The sequence below is a fragment of the Alternaria dauci genome, chromosome 4 (genome assembly GCF_042100115.1).
Source record: "Alternaria dauci strain A2016 chromosome 4, whole genome shotgun sequence".
NCBI classification, from domain to species: Eukaryota; Fungi; Ascomycota; class Dothideomycetes; order Pleosporales; family Pleosporaceae; genus Alternaria; species Alternaria dauci.
This window is the reverse complement of record NC_091275.1, coordinates 3,274,843-3,297,882: the sequence shown is the minus strand read 5'-3', so window position 1 is coordinate 3,297,882 and position 23,040 is coordinate 3,274,843. Positions and strand designations below refer to the sequence as shown.

At 54.3% G+C, this 23,040-nt stretch overlaps 7 protein-coding genes across 7 annotated transcripts; 5 read left to right on the top strand and 2 right to left on the bottom strand.

Moving 5' to 3' along the window:
- Positions 1–1,764: 1,764 nt before the first annotated feature.
- ACET3X_005591 (uncharacterized protein) lies at positions 1,765–4,292 on the top strand (the record flags this gene model as incomplete). Its single annotated transcript, XM_069451813.1, has 2 exons — positions 1,765–1,797; positions 1,851–4,292. 2 exons carry the CDS (start codon positions 1,765–1,767, stop codon positions 4,290–4,292), a joined length of 2,475 nt encoding a protein of 824 aa, XP_069307635.1.
- Positions 4,293–5,830: 1,538 nt separating this feature from the next.
- On the top strand, positions 5,831–6,998 carry ACET3X_005590 (uncharacterized protein; the record flags this gene model as incomplete). The annotated part of the gene is made up of 4 exons (XM_069451812.1): positions 5,831–6,007; positions 6,087–6,488; positions 6,558–6,857; positions 6,912–6,998. The coding sequence occupies 4 exons, from the start codon at positions 5,831–5,833 to the stop codon at positions 6,996–6,998; spliced, it is 966 nt and encodes a 321-aa protein (XP_069307634.1).
- A 1,611-nt stretch (positions 6,999–8,609) lies between these two features.
- ACET3X_005589 (uncharacterized protein) lies at positions 8,610–11,745 on the top strand. Its single transcript, XM_069451811.1, has 2 exons — positions 8,610–9,010; positions 9,067–11,745. Exons 1-2 carry the CDS (start codon positions 8,997–8,999, stop codon positions 11,279–11,281), a joined length of 2,229 nt encoding a protein of 742 aa, XP_069307633.1. The 5' UTR covers positions 8,610–8,996; the 3' UTR covers positions 11,282–11,745.
- A 1,023-nt stretch (positions 11,746–12,768) lies between these two features.
- ACET3X_005588 (uncharacterized protein) lies at positions 12,769–14,426 on the bottom strand (the record flags this gene model as incomplete). Its single annotated transcript, XM_069451810.1, has 2 exons — positions 12,769–14,300; positions 14,354–14,426. 2 exons carry the CDS (start codon positions 14,424–14,426, stop codon positions 12,769–12,771), a joined length of 1,605 nt encoding a protein of 534 aa, XP_069307632.1.
- A 1,506-nt stretch (positions 14,427–15,932) lies between these two features.
- ACET3X_005587 (uncharacterized protein) lies at positions 15,933–18,265 on the top strand. Its single transcript, XM_069451809.1, has 5 exons — positions 15,933–16,097; positions 16,151–16,578; positions 16,634–17,701; positions 17,762–17,997; positions 18,054–18,265. Exons 1-5 carry the CDS (start codon positions 15,979–15,981, stop codon positions 18,174–18,176), a joined length of 1,974 nt encoding a protein of 657 aa, XP_069307631.1. The 5' UTR covers positions 15,933–15,978; the 3' UTR covers positions 18,177–18,265.
- Positions 18,266–18,942: 677 nt separating this feature from the next.
- ACET3X_005586 (uncharacterized protein) lies at positions 18,943–20,008 on the bottom strand (the record flags this gene model as incomplete). Its single annotated transcript, XM_069451808.1, has 3 exons — positions 18,943–19,132; positions 19,181–19,752; positions 19,886–20,008. 3 exons carry the CDS (start codon positions 20,006–20,008, stop codon positions 18,943–18,945), a joined length of 885 nt encoding a protein of 294 aa, XP_069307630.1.
- Positions 20,009–21,133: 1,125 nt separating this feature from the next.
- On the top strand, positions 21,134–22,905 carry ACET3X_005585 (uncharacterized protein). Its single transcript, XM_069451807.1, has 3 exons — positions 21,134–21,328; positions 21,382–22,665; positions 22,720–22,905. The coding sequence occupies exons 1-3, from the start codon at positions 21,262–21,264 to the stop codon at positions 22,767–22,769; spliced, it is 1,401 nt and encodes a 466-aa protein (XP_069307629.1). The 5' UTR covers positions 21,134–21,261; the 3' UTR covers positions 22,770–22,905.
- Positions 22,906–23,040: the final 135 nt, after the last annotated feature.

The following is a 23,040-nucleotide window of genomic DNA, read 5'->3' as shown; positions in this document are numbered from 1 at the left end:
TGCTCGCCGAGTCGTAGTACCGCCGGTCGCATGTCATCTTGCAGCAAAATGCTGATGCCATTAGACGGGCCCACGAGCATCCTTGCTCTCATGCTTGGTCTGTGCATGGCCGCCATGCAAGAAAGCGTCTTGTATGGTTCCGCTAAGCGGAGAAGGAGTGGAGGGTCTTGCAGTCTGGCACCAGGCGCTACTTTGGTATTTGATGCCGAAGTATGTACTACCCGCAGTTCGTGGTCGGACACCCGAGATAACCGCAGCCTTGGGCGAGTCTCAGATGAGCATTGTGACAGTCTGCTGCTGGCGGTTTCCAACAAAGCAACAGTAAGCCGGCAGTGTTGCGTGGAGTGTATACGAAACATCAAGTACGGTAAACACGTTAAGCTGGGATCAGGGTCCAGCAAGTCGGCGTAGTGCGGCGCGGTCGCCAGTACATGGCTTGGCCCCTCATGTGACGGCTCTGACGCGACGTGTGACAGGCCTGCGCATCGCTCGCTGCTGTGTCAGGCAGATGATACGACCGACAAGGTGAGGAAAAGTTATTGTGATGCAGCCATGCGGCATTGCAATTGGCCCGAGTGACAAGCGTCGGATCCCATGCCAGCTAGCTCCTGCGGGCGGTGCTCGGCAAAGGCACGACTTTGCAAAACACGGCAGCCGTCTATCACGACATTCCTTCAGAGTCAGGGTCTGTAGTCGTTATCAGCAGGTGGTTGGGAGGGGTAAGCGCGGACAGTAAGACGGAGGAGATGAAGGAGCATTAGAGTGACGAAGCCTTTGACAGTCAAGTCTGGGTCAGTCCGAACAAGTCTCGTCGGATGAGATGGCCGACGAGCGATTTGCAGCCTGCCCATCTGTTCCGAGTGTGAGATCCAGAGCACGACGAGAGTGAGAGGGTGAAGGTGCAGGGATGGCGCGTCTACTAGCGCCATCTCCGTGAGAGCCAATCAGGCGCTGCAGGGGTCCTGTCCCAAGTTGGATTTACAACCTGGGAGCCAGCTTTTGATGCCCTCTCAGTGCCTTTGGGCTGCGTGCCATCGCATCTCCCTCAAACAAGGTTCCTCCCCGCGACATCCGTCACCGTCGCCCCTTTCTTCTGCTCCTTTGTGCAGAGACTCCCTTACCGACGCCGTCGCCAGCGGCGTGTCTACCACCAGGCCCCTCCAGATCACCGGGCGTTCCAAGGCGGCAAGCCGTGTTCGGGAAGCCATCTAATTTCTCAGGTGCTCGACCGCGCCCTCCCCACCCAAGCCCTTTCACTGTTGTGTTTGTCCACAACGGCCCCTGCGCGAATCAGCGCTGGTTTTTATTTTTTGCCCCCAGCTGCACCTCGAGCGGGCGTGCGCCTCGGGTCGTCTTTTTTTCCTGGCCAGTATCTGCTGCATCCCGGGCTTCCGCTGCAGTCTGCAGTCGCTGCTGCACCTCTCTTTGGCTCACATCTAGAACACGCCGCTTGGCTCCCAGCGCGCTGTGCCACGGCCGGCCGCCTGTCGTCGAGTGCTCGCCCGTCCGACAGTCGCAATCAAGTCTTGCCTTGCTGTATGTCGAGTCCAATCCCCCACCGCCAAGACTTTCTTCGCCAGCTCCGTCGCCTGTGACTACCGGCCCCGTCACTCTGCTCTGTCTTCACCACTGACTGGCTCAGTACCTAGGTCGCTCTTGGCTCACGGCCCTCGTACCACGCCCTCGCCCTCGGACAGCATCGTCGTCTTTCGCCAGGACAGCCGCGGCGCCCTATATGCAGTCGTTGTCTGCGGCTCTCTCATCATGGACACCGAGGATGGCCAAATCTTCATAAGGGTGCGATTCTCAGTGACTGCCTCTGCACGAGACACGCGCTGACACACTTGCAGAATTTGGCTTACTTTGTACGAACACACGAAAAGGCCCTGGCCAACGCCCTACAACTGCAGCGGCAGAACCCCAAGAATGGCCAGGCCATCACCTCTCCGTCGTCGCCCAACGGCCCTGGCAGTCCGCCCTCGTCCTCATCGTCGAGCGTCTGGGCAGCGGCCCTGTCTCTGCCGTCCCTGACCTTTACCTCGCAATCCATCAAGCCCGCTAAGCTTACACTGACACCCCATCATCTCTTCTACATTCTCTCCCGCTTTGAGGAGCTCGGTATACCCGTTGGCCCCATGAACGTGCGGCTGGAGAACATCCACACGGATGCTTCGCCCGCCAACTATGTTTCGTTCCTCGGCAGCGCCCAGCGCAACAAGACCAAGGGGGCCGATCGCGACTCCATACATTCCGTGTCCAGCGTCCGCAGTGTCATGTCGGGCATGTCCTCGCTCTGGTCTAGCCTCCGTATTGGATCAAACAGTGAAGCCAAGGCAGAGAAACAAAAGGCCCAGCTCCAGGAAGACTTGCGGTATCTATACTCTGCCTTTACCAAGATTCCATGCCTGAGGCTATCCCCTGACCACAAAGCCCGTCTTATTGCCGGTTACGAAGAGTTTCCCTTCGACACCGCGGTTCCCTTGTTCGCTTTCAAGAATGTTACTGCGCTTGAGATTCACGATGTAGACTTTCGACAGTTCTATGGCTGGGACCGCCTGGCCGAAAACCTTCGCAGCCTTACTGTCAAGCGAGCTGGCGTTGACGATCCCGCTGACCTGCTGATCAATATCGTCTTGGATGACATGGACAAGCGTCGTAGACGCTCAGCAAAGACGAATGCGTCTTCCGCACCATGGTCCACCGCAAGCCCATCCGCCAAAGTTAGTCAGATGGCGCGATCAGAGTCTCCGCCCCTCTCTCCCACTACTGCAAGCAAGCAGAGCACCAGTCCGAGGAGCGCGGCGGCGGCGGCGGCGGCGCGAGACAACTCTTCCAAGACTGGTCAGCGACAGCGTAGTACTTCCCCAACGCGTCCCCCAAGCTCCCGCCATGGCTCATCTCATGTCTACGGCCGAAGCACCACCAATGCACCAAACATCCGCCGGTCATCTGGTAGTTCTAGTTCTAGTGTGCGCTCTACTACTCCGAGGGGTAGCTCTTCTAACCTGCTCTCTCTGGGCTGGTTCCCTGCCACGAAATGGCGCTTCCTGCGGCATTTGAGTCTGGCTGACAATGCTCTCACCAACATATCAGTCGCCAGTCTCGCTCCTTTGGCAAACACATTGCAGTCTCTTGATCTCTCTGCCAATCTGTTTGCTGAGATTCCGGAAAGTCTTGCTAGCCTGACCTGTTTACGCGCACTGAATCTCTCCAATTGCATGATCGATGGTCTGCACTCACTAAGCCGCAACCCACTGCCAGCCATCACAACGCTCAACCTCCGCTCCAATCGCTTGTCGTCCTTGGTTGGCGTCGAGCGCCTGCTCTCTTTGGAGCGGGTGGACTTTCGTGATAACAGGTTGATTGATCCCACAGAAGTCGCCAGACTTACCGGCGTTCCTGACATAACCGACATCTATGTCAATCGCAATCCGTTCTGCAAGACGCATACCACGTACAGGGTCACCATTTTCAATCTGTTCCGTAAGACACCTGGCTACACAGAAGACATTGTCATCGATTCTACAGGACCCAGTAATGCCGAAAAGAAGCAACTTGTTGATCGAGTTCCTGAAAAGCATGGGATCCCTATTGTCAAGCCGCCGCCCGACGACGACGTGCAGCCCAAGCGACATGTGCCTCCAAAGGTCGTAAAAGCCATTGATACCCCGTCCGACGTGCCGGGTGTACTTCAGCGTACTGGGTCTCTACAACGTACCAAGAGTGGACGCAGTGCACAAGGATCTCAGAAGAAGAAAAAGGGCCCCAAGAGAAGAATAGTCGAGCTTTCGCAGAATGAACCGCTGCAGTCATCGTCGCAGTCGAGTCTGACAGGCTTGGCATACGAGGACACGGCGATTGGGCAGGCTCCCAAGATCGCCAAAGCTGCAAGCAGCACGTTGGTTGCAGAGCCGCCTCGGCTCACGGAGCCAACCAAGGGACACGTGTCTGGCGACGCCATCAAGAAGACTGCCTCGGATGAACGTACTGTTGCAGATGAAACTCACACAAGCCATCAACAACTGCCACCGATTGATACCACGAACCCAACCAAATCTCCTGAGCCCGAAGCTGCAGAGTTTGATGTCAACGAGGACATGTACAAGAAGAAGATTGAGGCTCTCCGGCAAGACTTTGGTAACACGTGGCTGAGCGCGCTAGGGGACGAGAACTGGGACAACACGTCCGTCACCAGCTTCCCTTCGGATCGCGGATACAGCTCGCCTACGATTCGACCAACGGTGCCCCGCACACCAAGCCAAAGCATCGTGTCTGGTCGTACACTTGGCTAACCTAATTCTCTGTCACCTATGCAGTTGCGATACCCAAAAGAATTTTTCGATTCGTCAGACTCCTATTTCAGCTTGGGGGAGGCTGTCACATTTCTCTCTACAGTTTGTTCCTGCTCTAGTTTGTCAACATTTCGGCACGGCGTTGGATGGATATCAGTCGGACTGAGCGTCGCGATTTGTCACGCTCGTTGTTCGGTCGATTCTATGGTATTTGTCCCTCTCTCTGAGCAAAAGGCGGCAGTGTTGCATTTCTGCGTATTCCTTTTTTTGGGGGTGGGGGATGGAGCATAACGACCATGTTCTTGTTGAAATGGGTTCTGTATGATATTTCCATGCTGGCGCACTGTAGGTTGATTGCTCAAACACTTGTGGGCAACGAATGCATGGTTTCTTTTTCCTTGGTTCTGCTGCTGCTGCTGCTGCTGCTTGTTAGCGTCGTTTGAGTTTTGGTGCAGAGGCGGAATGAGGGCGTTGGATGGTGTATTGCATAATGAAGCGTGCGTTGTGGACAAAGGCTCGCATGAATACAAAGCTGCTGTTGTTGATATTGAATGGCGGACAATGTGCGTGATGGGGAGGGGTATGTGTTGAGATCAGCATTCTGCGTCTCTAGACGGATAAAGCAGCTGAAGGGGTGGCAATACAGGACTAGGTAGATGTGCGCGGGCGGCAGTTGCAACCTGGTCATGTGCGGTTTCCCAAGATGCCACGCCGGTACCTGTGCCGCAACCAAGGCGTATTGTATGTCTCTGAGGATTTCGAATTGCCCTTTGCTTGGCCCGTCGCATGCGCCAGGGGATTCGAGGGCTTTTATAAATCTGTCGACGCGCGTCTGTGCCCTCGTGCCAAGCTAGGCCTAGACTAACTGAAACGGAGGCTGCCCTACCTCTGCAAAACTACTCAGGCGCCGCGATCTTCTCACCACCGCAACCCAAGCCGGCGTACCAGTCAGTGTCCCGTAACCGTTCTCACGCTTCCCCCTAGGTCTTCAGTGCCGAGCAGTTTGCACCTTGATCAGCCGCCAGTCTCTTCGCAGTCACGCCGTCGCCCGCTTGCTACAGGCGGTGAAGTCACTCTCAGCATCCCACTCGACCAGGCTCCGGCCATAACAACGCCTCAGCGCCCTCCCCCGCTCCCACCGCGCTCAACTGCCCACAACGCAGCAGCAGCCCACCCTCTGCACACAGGTATCATCGCCGCAACGAGCACAATTGACCAGCGCACATCGCAGCCGCCCCACCCGTCGCGTGATCCCCAGCTCCGCCGCCGGGCACTTTTGAGGGGCTTTGAGCCATACTGCACCCGCACATTGTCTTCCTCACCACCTGCAGCCCCGAACCCGCCCGACTTATTGCGACCAGAGGTACGTCGCCATTCGGCTGCTGCCAAGTGGAGCGCTACTAACGCACACGAGGGTGCAGGAGAATTATCGCCAGTGCTACGCGCATCCCCTTCCCCTTCCCTCCCCCCACTCGCGCGAGGTCTCTCCCGCGCCTCTCCCTAGTCACCTAGCCCAGCGCCCGTAGCAAGCCACAGCTATGGCCGAAAACGAGGTGGATTTGGACTCCATCATAGACCGTCTGCTTGAGGTCCGCGGCAGCAGGCCGGGCAAGCAGGTGCAGCTGCTCGAGACGGAGATCCGCTATCTGTGCACCAAGGCGCGCGAAATCTTCATCTCACAGCCCATTCTGCTCGAGCTCGAGGCACCGATAAAGGTCAGTCACAGACACGTAGTGCTGCGAAGCCCTCGATGCGGCTTCTGAGCACCTACTGACTTGTTTTTCCCCCTTCCAGATTTGCGGAGATATCCACGGCCAGTACTACGACCTTCTGCGGCTCTTCGAGTACGGCGGCTTCCCCCCAGAGGCCAACTACCTGTTCCTAGGCGACTACGTCGACCGTGGCAAGCAGTCGCTCGAGACGATATGCCTCCTGCTGGCATACAAGATCAAGTACCCCGAGAACTTCTTCGTTCTCCGCGGCAACCACGAGTGCGCCTCCATCAACCGCATCTACGGCTTCTACGACGAGTGCAAACGAAGATACAACATCAAGCTGTGGAAGACGTTTACCGACTGCTTCAACTGCCTGCCCATTGCCGCCATCATCGACGAGAAGATCTTCACCATGCACGGTGGTCTCAGCCCAGATCTCAACTCGATGGAGCAGATCAGGCGCGTCATGCGGCCCACTGATGTGAGTCAGGTCCACGCCGCAACCACGATATGAGTCTCGGTTACGAGTGCACAGGGCTAACCATGACAGATTCCCGACTGCGGTCTTCTCTGCGATCTCCTCTGGTCCGACCCAGACAAGGACATTACCGGATGGAGCGAGAACGACCGAGGTGTCAGCTTTACCTTTGGCCCAGACGTGGTTTCGCGCTTCCTGCAAAAGCACGACATGGACCTCATCTGCCGTGCGCATCAAGTCGTAGAAGACGGCTACGAGTTTTTCTCTAAGCGCCAGCTCGTAACACTGTTCAGCGCACCCAACTACTGCGGTGAATTTGACAATGCAGGTGCCATGATGAGCGTCGACGAGAGTCTGTTGTGTTCTTTCCAGGCAAGTTTGCAGCGCGATCAAAAGACATCCAACGCGTACTAACAGCCAGTGCAGATTCTCAAGCCCGCAGAGAAGAAACAAAAGTACGTCCCCAGCCTTGGTAGCGGCAGACCAACGTCTCCGCGCACCAAGAAAAGCTAGAAGTAGCCACCACTACACTCATTCAGAATCAATACGAACTTCTCGTGCAGCAGGTTTGGGCGTCGTTAGACGATGACGGTCGTCAGCCCTCCCCGAGTCCCGATGCCGAACGAAGCGAAAGAGGCACCATGTCGATTTCGCGACCCACCTTTGGGCTACGGCTACCCTACAACGGCCTTTTACATTTGTAAACCAATCCAGTCCTTGATTTGTTGTCATTCCAGTACCGCTGCGCACACACCATGACAAGAGGGCACCCCGGTCGACCCTTGCTTCCTGGACGATTCGACGATGACGACCTCGATGTTTTTGCATTTGCGGGGCAATACAAGAAGGCAGATATCAGAGCATTGATCAAGTCGGCATCATGGAATGGGGCAGCAACAGCAAGCATTTTCGTAAAACATGCAAAAAACCAAGGAAAGGAAAGGAATGGACATGATAGATGGCCTGTTTCATCCGTTACGTGGGTAGCATAAGGGTGGGGAAGCGTGTGGGGAAATCATCGCTGGCCTTTTGTTTGGGCTTTGTGTAGGCTTATTACTCCATTTTCCATCGGGCTTGCAAGGCTTGTTTTGTCATGACGGGGTGCGAGGCTTACATGCGATAAATGTCAGTCTTTTTCTATCTTTTTTCTTTCTTTTTTTTGTCGCGTTGAACAAGCAACCATTTTTTTTAGGAATGGATGGAGGAGGATGTAAGCTAGTGGTCTCGAGAATGGAGTATGCGTATCCCCCTTTGCAACGTCATGTCAAGTTTGCTCGGTGAAGCATGCAGTTTGTGCGTAGTGTCTGTGGAGCATCGCTGTGGCCACAGGGTGATTTGCGAGATTTTCTTTGAGTAGAATGAATGACGAATGCGGATTGTGTCAGCGTTAGGTAAGCGGGATGCATGGGTGGGTTACGAATGGCTATTTGTTTGCACGATGGAATGCGACAGCTGTCAAAGGCGGGCTTGGTGTTGCATGTGTCAGGTTCGTACCTGATACGAGACGTGATACGAGCCGGCTGGAAGAAGCAATCGATACCTCCTCCCAACACGAACACGGATGTTGCCCAGAGATTGTTTTTCTCGACTGCTTGTAGCATATGAGTAAGAGAGAGAGAGAGAGAGAGAGAAACAGAGACGCTAGCATTCTCCCTGCTGATCGATTAGACAAGGCATGGGTTGGGATAGGCACGGCTTGGCTTGGCTGGCGGGCACGATGATGTCAACGTGTAGCCAATGAGCTGTGGTCGGATGTATATGTACCTGCACGTGGCAGAGATGAAAAGAGAAGGTAGAGCAGAAAGCAGACAAGTGCGCAAGGCATCGTGTATCACATGGTGCAGGGAGCAAGAGTAGTAACAACAACAGCACGAACAGGTCCAGGCACGGCACGGTACTTTGATGTGGCAGTGCAGCGGAATAGAGTGCAAAGAACTATTGAAAGGCAAAAGGAAAACCGGGCAGGGAACGGGGACCCCTTGGTTGGGCGTCGTCGTCATGTCGCATGTTTGATTGGCGGGCAGCGGGGCTTGGAAGACGATCTGAGCGTAAGCGCCCGAGCCGACCGTGCTTCCGGTGCAGGCGCAATCGCTGCACTGAGCCACCCACCTGCCCGTTTCCATGTAGTCATTCTCTTGTCTCTCAATCTCGCTCTCTAAACGTTATCCATTTCCCGTGCGCTTGTTCTTGTTGTTGTGTTTTTAGCCTGGTCGTATGCCTGCGCTTGTTGAGGGGCAAGCTCTTGGGATGACTGTCGTCTGTGTCTGCGTGTGTGCCGTGTAAACATTGGATTACTGTACCTCCCGCCGCCCTCGATACGCCTTAGCCTGGTTGTCGCACGCCTCGCCTCATCGCTCCGCTCCGCTTCGTCACTCTGCTCCTCGCGCCTTGTCGTCACGTCACTCCTTTGTCCAACCCACCTGGCCTGCCGCGCCGTTCCTGCTTAGACCCGCCTTTGATTTTGTAATGCTCTGGACGATATAGCAGATTATCTGCGTCGCACGATTTACCATGGCCGAGTACGCGTAAGTCGAGTTGCGGCGCTGGCCGGTGGGCACTTGCTAACCAAACTTCCACCCAGCAGCTTCATAGCCCATTCTGCGCCCTGGGTCCACGGCTCAGGCACCATGACCCCCTCGCGCCTTCGCTCCTTGTCGCCCATGCCCAAGAATCACGTCACCCGCTCCATATCCACGCCCCAACTCGCCAAAACGGCCCAGTCGCAGTCGCAATCCGAAAGCGATGGCATGAACACGATTCCCGACCCGCGATCCGCCACCCCGCAGCCCCCTCCTTCACGCCACGACTCGACAGACTCGCATCCCGATCTGAGCCAGGAGGTTTCTACGCTCAGCACTAAGCTGATTAATGCCATCAACCACTCGACCATGCTCGACGATTCACTGCAGCAGACGCGCCATGAGCTGGAAGCCGCAAGAGAGAAGCTGGCGCAACTAGAAGCCCAGGTTAGAGAGCACGAGGAAAAGGTCTCCAAAGGGCTGCTCGTCGACAAGATTGTCTATGATAAGATGGAGAAGCAGCTGTCGAGCGAACTGCACGAGGAGCGCAAACGACGAGCCCTAGCAGAAGCTGCCAAGCGAAAGACTGACAGCGAGGTTGAAGCTCTAACAGCTGCCCTGTTTGAAGAGGCCAACGTCATGGTCGCCGCTGCACGCAAGGAGACCGAGGCTTCCGAGAAACGCGGCGAGCAGCTCAAGCAGCAGCTGGGTGATGCCGAAGTCCTCCAACACTCGCTCCAAGACCAACTGCAGGATCTCAAGGGTGTCGTGGAGAAGATGAGCTCCCACGGCGACGACAACGAAAGCCATATTCTCACCACAAACACGGCTCCGTCAACACCAGGCATCACCCCTGCAGACAAGATGAGCAAGCTATTCGAGGCCATGAACCTAACACCCAGTACCCCGGGCACCGACGAGATCAGCCCCGATCACCCGCTCCACTTTTCCCATCTCATCCACCCCGTGCTGCGCTCCGATCTTACTGCTTTTAAAGAATTTCAGGACATGCTCAAGATCAGCGCGCGCTCGGCCCCGGCGAGTCGTGCTTCGAGCGGAAATTATAGTAGTCTGAATGTCCTTGGCCTTGGCTCACTGACGAATAGCTCCACGACATCGTTACCATCAAAGTCGCCCAGCTCCGTCACAAACTCGCCCCGCGAATCCGTAGCCACGGCCGGCATGCCGAATCTCAAGGACGAAAAGTTTTATAAGCGCGCCCTCGTCGAGGATATCGAACCAACACTGCGTCTCGACATCGCACCCGGTCTCTCGTGGATGGCGCGCCGTACCGTGCTCAATAGCATTACGTCTGGTTCCTTGGTCGTAGAGCCCAACCCGACTCCGTCATCTAAATTCCGTGTCCCGGTTTTCCCATGCTCGTTGTGCGGCGAGGCTCGCAAGGGCGACGAGTACGCGCGGAAATTTAGGTTCAAACCGGCGGATACGGAGGACTCGCAGCGCTACCCGTTGTGTGATTGGTGTCTGGGGCGCGTGCGGGCTACGTGCGATTATATTGGGTTTTTGAGGATGGTGGCTGCGGGACATTGGCGCGCGGAGACGGAGGAGGAGAAGAAGGGGGCGTGGGAGGAGAGCGTGAGGTTGAGGGAGAGGATGTTTTGGACGAGGGTGGGGGGTGGCGTGGTGCCGGCGTTTGTGCCGTTGAGGGATGGACCGAGGAGTCCGTCGCTAAGTAATGGTGAGGAGGGAAAGCATCACGAGGGGAGGATGAGTGAGGAGAGTGTGGTTTCGTTTGAGCCGAGGGATATTACGGAGAGTGGGTCGGTGAGGGCGGTGTCGGTGAGGAAGAGTGAGGAGGAGGATCCGTTTCGGAGTAAGAGGGGGGATGGGGCCAAGAGGATTTCGATTGGCAAGACGATTATCTCGGGGGATGATGTATCGTCAGGAGCGGTATCTGGACGGGATACGCCACGCGAGCATGAAGAAGATGGAGAAGCGACGCCGGCACAAGGGAATGAGGCGACGACGCCTGCTGCTGCCGCCACCAGCTTGTCGATACCGTCGTTGACAGTAGAGGAAGAGAGGAAGATTGAAAGAGATGCTGAAGCACAACTCCAGGACGAAGTTAGAAGGTCGCTGGAGAAACCGGTCATGCAGCGGCAGCGTTCGTCTTCGAATCCGGCTCCTGTTTTGCAGAGTGGGAGGAAGGAAGAGAGTAGTGGCAACAGTAATCGGCTTAGTCTGAGGATTCCGGTGTCTTCTCCTTCAAAGGGGACGGTGGGGAAGGGTATGAGTATGCCGGGAGCTTTTGATTGAGTTATTTTCTCCTTTGTTTTTTTTTCTGGTCAGATCTGTTGGAAGCATTATTTACGGCGCGGATTTTTGTTTTGGTTGGTTGGCATAAAAGAGGAGGGTTTGAAGGTTATATGCTTTCAAAGTATACACAGAACATACAACGCCTTTTTTGTTTTGGTTAACTTTGGATTGAGCTGGGGGACTGGGGTAATATATACCAGGAGTTTTTTCTGGTTCTTACTGTTGTCGTTTTTAACTTGGTTGGCTTTGGGCAAGAGAAAGGGAGGAAGGGGGGATTCGGGAAAGAAGGAGATGGGAAGAAGAGGCTGGGTCTTGCTGGCCTTGAAATCGGGTAATAGACATGAATATGTTCTTGTCTATCTGCCTCATGTATTATATTTATATCAGGGATGGTGGCGTGGAACGGTCTGGTGGAACCTGGGAGAGGGTGCCTGTTTAAGTGATAATACATATTCGCGAAACGGTAATTGTTGTGCCTTTTTTCCTTTTGTGTATGTGTCTACATCTTGTTGTGTGTGGCATCTACGGGAGCCGTATTGTGAGGATAGTGTCTGGCATTATGATGGCGGATGACTACATGGCAAGTATACAGATAGTATATACACACAGCGGTAAGCGTCTTCGCCTAACCTACACAAATAATACGAGCGGTAAGGTTTGTAGTACTGTTTTTCAAGAGTTGGAAAAATACGCTGTAGACGACTTACACCAAAGCCAAAGCAACCAAAGCAGCTCTTGGTAAAACTACCTTTTTCTCTACTTGAACTAGTCGCACATTATACCCGTGATTCACGCCGAGCGCAATACACAACATAGACAGCAGTAAACTCTCTTTTTAATGTGTTTAGTATGCTACCGTTTATCTCTCTACGACTCTTTAGTTGCGACAAGGTAAATGTGAGGCTTTTTATAAGACATCAGGCTCGACCACCCAGCGAAGACGCATGCCGACCAAGACCATAGCAGGATTTTTGTTTATTGGTAAGAGAATGTTCTTGCAAAGTAGATGTTATCTTTTCTACGCAAAGGCGCGGTGGAAGCCGAGGATTAGATACTAATGCAACGTAGTACAGATCGACTCTAGAAAACGCTTAATGTGTTTGGGGAGAAGAAATTCTAATAGAACTTTTGTAGCGATTATTGAATGCGATGGTACCTACTGTGTAACAGGTATTCGTATGACGCTATTATTATCGTTGAACAGATTGACCTTTACAATGTGGTGGATTTGACACAAACGTTCAGTATCAAGATATACACGAGTTTTTCGTCCGAGCAATGCACAAACTCGTCATCAGGATATAGTCAACAAACGCAGCAATCAGACTCCACTTGCTTGCGAGAGGGGGCGGGCAAAGCAAGGACATTAAGAAACATGTGTTGTATCAATCCTTTTACATTATTCTAAAGCCTTCAACATGGTATCTATCATCGACCCTTCTTCCAACCCATCTAAATGGTATCACCCACCCTCTTCCACTCCCAACCTAAATATCCGCATTCCTCAACCCCCTCTTAAACCTATCCAGCGCCCTCGCCTTCGTTTCCTTCCAATCCACATGTGGCCTCGGATACCCCAACTTCTCAAACTCGCCCTTCTCCAACCTCGCATACGGCGCAAACACCGCCTTACCCTTGACATCCTTGAGCTCCGGCACCCATTTCCTTATATAATCACCATCCGGATCATTCTTCTCCGCCTGCGACACCGGATTGAAGACCGTGTACGACGGCTCCCAGCCTTGCGTGTTATTAGAAAGATCCCAATCGATTAGTGTTTCGGCAAAGTAGCGTTCGCCACGCCGGTAGTCGAGCAGGAGGTTGCAGTACAGGTACGAAGATACGTTCATGCGGAGCCGGTTGTGCATGTATGCTTCTGCGTTGAGCTGGCGCATGCCTGCGTCGATGAAGGGTTCGCCTGTCTGTCCTTTGTACCATTTTTCCCAGCCTTCTTGATCGTCTTCCCATTCTACGGCATCGAATTTGAGATTCTGTGGCAGGTTCATCGACGTGTGGGGTGTGGTTAGTGTGGTTTGGCGGTACAGTTCTCGGAAGACGATTTCTCGGACCCAGCCGTATACGCCGGCGGAGGCTTTGGCTTCGGTGAAATCGGTGCTGCCGTGGTTGTAGTCTACGACTTTTTGCAGGGCTTCGCGTACGGAGAACATACCCGCGCTGAAGTAGGCGGACATGCGGGATGTGCTGTTTGCGGCAGGGTTGGAGCGCGTGGCGGCATAGTGATCGATCTGCTTGAGAAATGCATCCATGCGCTTTGCTCCTGCAGCATGACCTGCAGGCCACAATTTTCGTATCTTCTTCTTGTCTTCTTCCGACTCGAACTGCTTGTCTTTTGCTGGTTTTGGCGCGGGTGTATCGAAGAGATCTTTAAGCTCCTTCTTCGCAGACGAGGGATTTGCGGCGGGTGGAGGGCTGGTGTCCAGCAGCTCAGGCTCGTGCTTCAGCTTTGCAAGCCAAGCTTTGTGAAACGGCGTAAAGACCTTCATGGGCGTTCCAGCACCTGTGAGCATGGTACCAGGCTCGACGACTGTCTGGTCATGGTACAACGAGACCTGGATGCCATCGCCAGCGGTCTTGCAGAGCTTCAGGTCTCTCCGCATCTCATCAATCTCATATTCGTAGTTGCCGAATACGTGTGAAACCTCCTGCTTTTTCAACCACCCAACTGCCGTCTCTACAATCTTCTTCCTGTCCTCGCATTCTAGAAAAACTAGTGGTATGTTCAATTCCTTGAGCTCTTTCTGCATGATGCGCAACCCCTCACACATGAAGTCCACTCGTGCAGGGCTGGTCCCGTGCCATGACTCGTCCGCAGCGCAATTGATGTAGAAACATACGAGAGGCTTCTTTGCGCTTTGCGCCAGCTCAGAAGCATGGTGCAGCGCGGTATTGTCTTGAATGCGGAGGTCTTTAGGCCGGAACCAATGAGCTACCTTGGTCACGTCTTTGACCTCATCTTGCGCGCCGAGAGCTTCTTGAACTTGATCGTATGGCAGATTCTCTAGGCACGGAGTCAGCGTCTATCTTATCTGCATGTTCTCCGGCCCAACCTACCGTCTACCTGTTTCGCGCGCTTGAGGGTCGTATGTCCGAGTTCGGAGCGGTCGTAAGACGTTCTCTTGGACATTTTCGCATGCGCCTGCGATTTGTCCGGCTTTGCGGAATGCTTCGGCGATGCTCTACCTAGGAAAGGTGTCGCGTGTCGAAACGCGCGGATTGGCAGCTGCACTTTTGCACTACTACACCCAGGTCGAGTAGCTGACGGCCCACGGAGAGCTTGCGATAAGAAGACGCGTTTGGAGCGAAACATTAAAGACGCGCTATGGGCCTAGCCATGTCTATGTACCTGACCATCAACAAACCTTGGATCGATGGTCTCAAAGTGGTGACGTCGGCGGACCACACCAACTAGAGCCGATCAAGGCGTTACCCTGATGGACAGCTGGCGTCGAACACCAATCGAAAGCATGTCTATCGTCGTTTCAGACGCGAGATCTGGAAAGACCCTTGGTTCCCGCTGCGTGTCGCGATCTGTAGCCGCTTTCTGGGGTTTCTGTGTCTCCATCGGGCTGCATTTCATCTGTAGCATGCCTGGGCAGGGGTTTTCCAACAGCGCCCGTGGGTATGAGCACGCGACAGACTACATCGCTGTTGCGCAGTGTTAACGCGGCCGAAAAAGCTCCGCTCGGATGCGCTCGAAGATAAGGGTTAGATGAAGCTGACAATTTGGAGTTCTTGTGGTTGACAGGATGCGGCAGTTGGACCACGTTATACAAGGGGAAAATCAGACGCCACCCACGTAGTCGCCTAGGTAAAATATCGCTACACGGGGGAAAATGAATCGCTCTCTGTAGTTACCTAGTAGGGTGTTTAATTTTTCTCTTGTATGGCGTGGACCATGCGTGCTGGAAAAGGTACCCGGCCGCTGGCACGTGACGCCAGGCCTCGCCGAACCTTGGAACTGCGAGCGAACTATTCCAGGGCTATCCTCCTCCACTTCGCAGGCAACATTTCCGTTGACAAGGCCGGCTAGCAAAGCTTTTCGAGTCGTGTCGCCGGCCGTCACTGCTGCGGCGAATGAAATTACGCCGTCCGGAGCACACAGCATGCATCGAAATTCCCAGCCGCTCCCAATACTCCATTGCCAAGGAGAAATCTAAAGAGACGCAGACTTTGGACCCCATGCAAGAACCATCGCACAGCGAATCAGAATCCAGCTGTCCGGAACGTGATGCCAAGGGATCCTAAGCCACGCCAAGCTATCTTCCTCAGGCCATCCAACGATTGGCAGAAACGTGCATGTCTACCCCAATCCGGCAGCTCGTTGATATTCTCGATGATGGCAGTGGCTCGTGGCGCGGACCAAGCCAGCGGAATGTGGACTGGGTCCAGGTAACTGGAGTCGTCGTCTCGAGCAGTAAGAGCGCTGCGTTGTCGCACGAGGGACGGGTAAACGCACCTGGAGGCGACTTGTACTGCATAGGAAGACATGCCGCCGGTATGACATGTGGACCCTGGTAGCCTGGTATGCGGGATATAGTCTCATTTGACTAGATGCATGTATGCAGGTCCGGGGAGCTTTGCATACTTATAAAGGTTGGGGAACAGCTTCCCCAAATGCTGGCCCATCGCACTTTTGAGAGCCTTGCCCAATTACTCAACTCTCAATCGCGTTCGCTATGAAGTGTACTTGCTCAGCTGTCGTGGCTGCGGCCCTTTTGGTGGGATCTGTCTCCGCGCAGACATTCCGCCGTTTGGGAGCTTGCCCAACGCTTGGTTGCGTTTTCCCTCCTGACCAGTAAGCATGTCAATTGTATGAGGTCAGGACTCAATTGCTAAACAATAATCCAGGGCCGACTTCCTCGCCGGTCAGTACTTCGACATCCGTCTCGAGGTTCACCAGCCCACGAACGGATCCGAGTTCAACGGTCTACCTCTGGATGAGCAGTTCACCTTCACTGTTGGCAAGAAGGGCGAAGAGGCAAAGCCAGTAACAGAGTTCTTCGGTCTCGAAGAGCCCAAACTGGAGAAGTGGAACTTCACTTGGTACGAGGACCTCTTCGCCCGCGACGCGCGAAAGCCCTCTTTCGTCAATGTCGCGGCCAAAGCCTACCGCCGCATTGCTCTTTACGAGCCCGGCGAGTACACTGCTACTCTCAGCTACAACAACGGCAGCAAGACGGAAGCCACCTGGCTCGTTCGCGATCTGGCCGAGGAGCGCAAGGCGAAGAACATTATTCTCTTCATCGGTGATGGAATGACCACCAACATGATTACTGGTTCGTTATCTGTGCGTGCTTTTTTCTGTTGGGTAGCAGTCTAACATGGTTACAGCTGCTCGTTTGATCGGCCACAAGCAGATCAATGGCAAATACCAGTCCACCATGGCCATGGACAAGTTCCCTGTTGTTGGCCACCAGATGACCCACTCGATCGACAGCTTCATCACTGACTCCGCCAACTCTGCTGCTGCGCTCAACACTGGCCACAAGTCGACCGTCAACTGCTTGAACGTCTACGCGGACAGCAGCAAGGATCCATTTGACGACCCCAAGGTTGAGAGCATTGCCGAGATTTTCCACCGTCTTACTGGAGGTCACGTCGGAATCGTTTCCACAGCCTTCATTGCCGATGCCACTCCTGCTGCCTTGGTATCCCACACCCGTCTCCGTGGCGAATACGGCGCCATCGTCGACACCTACTTGAACGGACTTCAGAACTACACCTGGACCAACGTCCCTCTTGATGTCATCTTCGGCGGTGGTGCTGAGCAGTTTTATCCATCTGAGCTTGGTGGTGTTACTTACCAGGACAAGAACTACTACGATGAGTTCGCCGCGCAAGACTACCAGATCATCCAGAACCGCACTGCCCTCCTGTCTGCCAGCAGCGAGGAGAAGGCCCTCGGTATCTTCAGTACCTCCAACATGGCCAAGTGGCTCGATCGTAACGTTTACCGCGCTAACCTAAACCAAACACGCTCGCCCACTGGTGATAGGTCGCCCGCCCTCGACCAGCCCGGACTCAAAGAAATGACCCTCAAGGCCATTGACATCCTCCAGACACGTTCTGGAGACAAAGGATGGCTGTTAATGTCTGAGGCTGCGTCGATTGATAAGATGATGCACGCCCTTGATTATGACCGCGCGCTCGGTGAATTGCTCGAGCTCGACGACACAGTCAAAGCCACCATCGCCCACCTCAACGAAACCGACTGCCTCAAGGAAACTCTAATCCTCGTTACCGCCGACCACGGCCACGGCTTCGACGTCATGGGCTCAGTCGATACGCACTACCTCGCCGCGCAAAACGTAGACCGCAAGAAGCGCGACGCCATCGGCGTGTACGAGCAATCCGGTGAATCCCAGTACATCAACACCGGAAACCTGACCTACACCGACTGTAAGCATCCCTACCCCTTGCGAACTGTATGTGAGAAAAATGTACTGACTTTTGGCTAAGCAAACTTCCCTTCCAACTGGGATCCCCGCTACACGCTCTTCCAAGGCCTCATGGCGGACCCTGATCGCCGCGAGAACTGGTCCGTGCGTAAAGACGGACCTCGCCGTCCCGCCGTCGAGCTCGAAGAAGATAGCGGCGATAACTATGCCAACCCCAAGGATGGCGCGGGCGGTATCTTGCTCAATGGTACGCTGCCCGTTGAGAACGACCAGGGTGTGCATTCCTTGACCGATGTGGTAAGTCTTTTTCCCTTTGTGCTTGCTGTGAGACGTACGCTGACTTTTAATACTAGCCTGTGTATGCTATGGGTCCTTGCAAGGAGCTTTTCCAGGGAACGTACAACAGCATTGATATCTTTTACAACATGGCTGAGTGCTTTGGATTGGGAAGGGGCGAGCCGAGTGAGGAGGATTAGGGGAGAGATTTGGAGTGCTTTTGACGACGAGATGAATGATGTTGTTGTAGTAGTAGAGTAGAACATATGACTACATATAGTGTAGCTGTAATCAATGTTTAATGACGAATTCAGCACCCGCGAGAACCACGACAAATTTCTAATGATGGGCTTTGCACACTTCGTTGCCCCCTGCAGCTGTTGGCCGCAGCAAAGCTGGTGACTTGTCGTCTCCGCGCTTGTTCAATATCTTCATCGTGCGGGGTATTCCGGACATGAAGTCTTGTCAACAATCTTCATCGGGGCTTTGGAATTTGATAAGAGCTTGCACGAAACAGACATCAAGCATCATACAGTTTGTTGAATCACAAGATACATGACCACAACTTTCGCCCCACATAATCGCCGAGGCCCGAGGGTACCAAAACACCACCACTCAGCCAGCTATACGCATTCCCACAGAAACACCAAGACACAGAATGAATAGATATCCATTAAAAAATCATTACGAATATATTATACAAGTCATAGCTTTCATACGTATCATGTTCGTTTCCCCAAGCCGTGCAAAGGCGTAGTACATGCTTCACTGGCATGCCACCCGTACCCTTCACATCATCCATTATCATGGCCAACCTAAAAGATCTCCCCGCGCATACTAAGGTTTCCACGGGTATCTGTAGCGCCCGTCTGGCCCATAACGAAAAAAAGGTTCGATCTCACTTGGACACGATCATTAGCACCACACGGTGAAACTCTACGTCACTGCGTCGACAGTGGTGTGTTCTCACAACTCCCGTCTATCCTTGGCCAGCTCAGCCTGTTGGCGAAGATTGGGCGCGGTAGTGCTGCCTTCACCGCCCTCAACACCCTGCTCCATATCGGCAGCCCACAAGGCAGCACCAACCGTGTTTGTGAAGGAGAAGAAGATACCGGCAACGGGGACGAGCTCGAGGAGGACGGCGGGGATACCAAAACTACAAAATATTAGCGAATTGGCTTTCAACTAGACGCGGGTGGCTGACCTGGCATACGCAGCCTTGCGCTGCTCAATGAAGCGCTCCTTCTCTTGCTTCTTCATCTGCTTGAGTTGGAAGTAACGAGCATGCGCCGTTGGGCCAAACTTGCGTCCCTGAAGAATGACAAACAGCACGGTTCCGACAACGGGAATGAAGTTGAGCGGGAGGTACATGAAGTATCGGATGATGGCGCTGGGTGTGAACTTTGCAAACGGCTTGGTGACCAGCTTGCCCAACTTGGCAACAGGGTCGCTTCCTGACTTGACCTGGCGCTCATTGGAAACCAGCGTGGTCTGGTTACGGCTGACCAAGGTGGAGTCAAAGGTATCAATCAGCGCTTCGTCGATGAGGAAGTTCTTGCTCAAGACAGAGAAGATGGTCGAGGATTCGCTGAGCACGAGCAGAACGGTGGTGAAGACTGCGAGCGGTCCGTTGAAGAGGGTAAGAAGTGCAACCTGGGGAATGTAGGTGACGGCGAACATCAACACAGTGACACCGAGGCCGAGCGAGACCGTGGGCACGAGTTTCGCAGCGAGAGGCTTCCATAGCGCACGGTGCGTGAAGAAGTAAACAATGCCCTTTGGTCATGTCAGTCTTGTTGCCAGATGTACTGCACACTGCTCGGTGGCCTTTGCAAAGCAAGATCACGTTGCGCCATCATATGATCGGAGCCAGGAAGACGTTGTAGACGATGAGATTTTAGACGCGTACCTTGAAAGGGTAGAGATATGCGGCCGAGCGGACAGCGTCTGAAGCAAGCTGCCTGGCCTGGTTGAAGTCCTCCTTGGCGACTTCCTTGACCTTGTCAGGCACTCGCATTCTGGACTCGGACATGGCTGCAGCGGATAGATCGGAACAGTTGAGGAGATGGAGATTGAGAAACGCGTGTCTAGGTCGTGATGGAAGAGAAGTGGTGTTCCTCACCCACACGTCGGTGGGGTGAAGCTCTGGAAAACTACGTCATAATCGCGTACTAGGCCCAAGCTCCATTGCGGACTTCATCCTACGTACTAACGACGTGTTTGCAGCAGAGAACTTGGTCTCGTCGGAAAATGCAAACCATGATGTTGGTATACCTTATTTAGATTGAGATCGTCAAAGAGGATGCTGTGAGTGTAGCTGATCAGGACACGGTACGTCACATCGTGCTGTTTTTACGCGTTCGCGTTGAAGTGCAGGGCATCCCAGGAGGCCAATGTCAGAGCAATCTGCTGTCCCGCTGATGCTGCAATAGTCCACCTATGGGCGATGGGTGAGGAACGCGTTTCCAAGGCATGAGGCTAGCAAGGAGTGAAGGTCGGAATCCAACGCGTCTAGGCCCTTGACGAGGTACCCACTATGGCAACTGTGGCCTGCTTGACAGGTAACTGTGGCGGTGTCACCAAGATTTCACGACAGGAGATCTGCCGCCAACACGCGTCAAGTACCAGAAATTTGATGTAAGACAGGAGAAAGCAGGAATTGCAGACGTAGCTAAGCTTTTCACTTCCCCACCTTTTCATGCATCGGATCGCGAAATGACGCAGCGCCGGCCGCGTGCTAGTCCCCACCACAGCCGAACGGGATATTCGCTAGCTGCATGCGTTGCAACGCCCCTCACTGAGGGTCCAGTTCTCCAGTGGCTGATGTAATTCGCCAAATCCTGTCGCCGCCGCAGACAGCAAGGAGCGCCACAGCAGGAATGCGCTGAAGGATTCAGGGAAAGAGAACCGAACCATTGTCGTTTCGGGACGCAACTGGCAACGTTTGACGCCAACGGGCAAGCTCATTATGACGTGCAACAAAACTCAAAGCGGGTATCCACCTGTGGCGGTGCTGGAAGACACAATCCAAGAAGGCGGAGGTGGAGACGATGGGCCATGCTTGCCCGTTGTACAATGTCTGCTGATGATGCCAGACATGACGTAGCATCATGGGTCTCTCACCCTTCTCATCACCAGGGCTGTATATAAAGGACCACCAGCACTTGCTTTTGTTCAGCATCTAACCAACAACAACCACTCAACAATCAACACTTCAATCAACTCAATCAACTCAATCAATCCCATTTACCCTTATATCAATCCAACCTCTACACCACAGCAATCATGTCCGGAGTAATGGAAAAAGTCAAGGCCAAGGTCGACCAGGTGATGCACAAGGACAAGACCCATGGTAAGTTTCTCAGTGGAATGACTTCAAGTAAACAGTTGCTTACACAACACTAGATGACCCTACTGGCCCTCACAGCTCTCACACTGCCAACACTGCCGACCCTACGGTGCACAACACCTCCAGCACCACTGGCACTGGTGGCCTGACCGGCGACCACACATCCACCAGCCACGGCACTGGCCTTGGTTCTTCAACGACTCACGGCACCACTGGCCTTGGTTCGTCAACTCACGACACCACCCATGGCTCTACCGGCCTTGGTTCATCAACCACTCACGGTAGCACTGGTCTCGGTTCGTCCAACACCCACGGCTCTACCGGCCTGGGTTCCTCCAACACTGGTGCTTACGGATCTACCTCCCACAACGACCCCAACGGTCCTCACAGCTCTCACATGATGAACAAGGCCGACCCAAGAGTCGACTCTGACCGCCTTGGAAACGCCGGCAACACCGCCGGTGCAGGCGGCCACGGTGCTGGACAGTACACCGAGGGCACCCATGGCACCCACGGCACGACTGGCAGCGGCCTCACTGGCCACTCTTCCACCGGCACCGGTCTCGGTTCTTCCAACACCGGAGCCTACGGTTCAAGCAACACCAGCGGCTTGACAGGCCACGGCACCGCCGACTACAACGACCCCAGCGGCCCTCACAGCTCTCGCATGGCCAACCAGGCCGACCCCCGCGTTGGTGGTGGCATGGGCAGCACTGGAACCGGCTCTGGACTTACTGGCCACAACACCACTGGTTCAGGACTCACTGGCCACAACACCACCGGCTCTGGACTCACTGGCCACGGCACCACTGGTGGCCTCGGTCACTCGCAGCACAACGACCCTACCGGCCCCCACAGCTCGCACCTCGCCAACCAAGCTGATCCCCGCGTCGGCAGCACTGGAACCAGCGCATATAACACCACCGGCTCAGGCCTCACCGGCCACTCCTCCACCGGTACTGGTCTCGGCCACTCGCAGCACAACGACCCCACCGGCCCTCACAGCTCGCACCTCGCCAACTCCGCGGATCCCCGTGTGAACAGCAGCAGCACCGGCGCATACGGTAGCAGCACTGGAGCAAGTGGCCTCGGCCACGGCACCACAGGTGAGCACACCAAGACCATTCCGGGCGAGGTTGGCGGAGCAGGTGGACACAACCTGGCTCACCGAAACATGGAGTCGGGTGATCTGCCCAAGGCTCTCGTTGAACCTGTTTCGCATGCCGAGCCCCATTCTTCTCTGCAGAGTGGCCAACATGTTGCAGGTCATGGTGCGCACGGTACGCATGGTACTACTACTACGGATGCGTATGGCAAGCCGTCTATGATGGATAAGCTGAGTAAGTGAACTCGTGGAAACTGAGTGAGAGGACGTGTGCTAACGAGAGTTGTAGACCCCAAGAAGGATGCTGATCACGATGGCAAGACTGGCATTATGGACTAGAGTGTGTCTGGTCTTGTTGCCGACTGCTCGCCCTCGGGATAGTGAGAGGGGGGCTTTGATATGATAGTTTTCGCGATATGATCTTCACGAATACCCCAAGTAGCTTGATAGCTCTATGAATGAATAGTAATCTCCCTATCATCTTTGTTCTCCCTGATGGCATCGAAGTGACATTCGATGTTTGAATTCCTTCCAAGAGCCAGCTATTTCCATACAAACACCACTTCAGCGCCGTAACAGTATTCCTCACCCCACCAAACCCAATGCTGAA

Excerpts from the sequence above, each read along its gene's own strand:
- ACET3X_005587 (XM_069451809.1), top strand. The coding sequence starts at position 15,979 with ATGAAGTGTACTTGCTCAGCTGTCGTGGCTGCGGCCCTTTTGGTGGGA. Across the intron at positions 16,098-16,150 it reads TGCGTTTTCCCTCCTGACCA|GGCCGACTTCCTCGCCGGTC; the intron begins GTAAGCATGTCA and ends ACAATAATCCAG. Across the intron at positions 17,702-17,761 it reads AAACCTGACCTACACCGACT|CAAACTTCCCTTCCAACTGG; the intron begins GTAAGCATCCCT and ends CTTTTGGCTAAG.
- ACET3X_005585 (XM_069451807.1), top strand. The coding sequence starts at position 21,262 with ATGTCCGGAGTAATGGAAAAAGTCAAGGCCAAGGTCGACCAGGTGATG. Across the intron at positions 21,329-21,381 it reads GCACAAGGACAAGACCCATG|ATGACCCTACTGGCCCTCAC; the intron begins GTAAGTTTCTCA and ends ACACAACACTAG. Across the intron at positions 22,666-22,719 it reads GTCTATGATGGATAAGCTGA|ACCCCAAGAAGGATGCTGAT; the intron begins GTAAGTGAACTC and ends CGAGAGTTGTAG.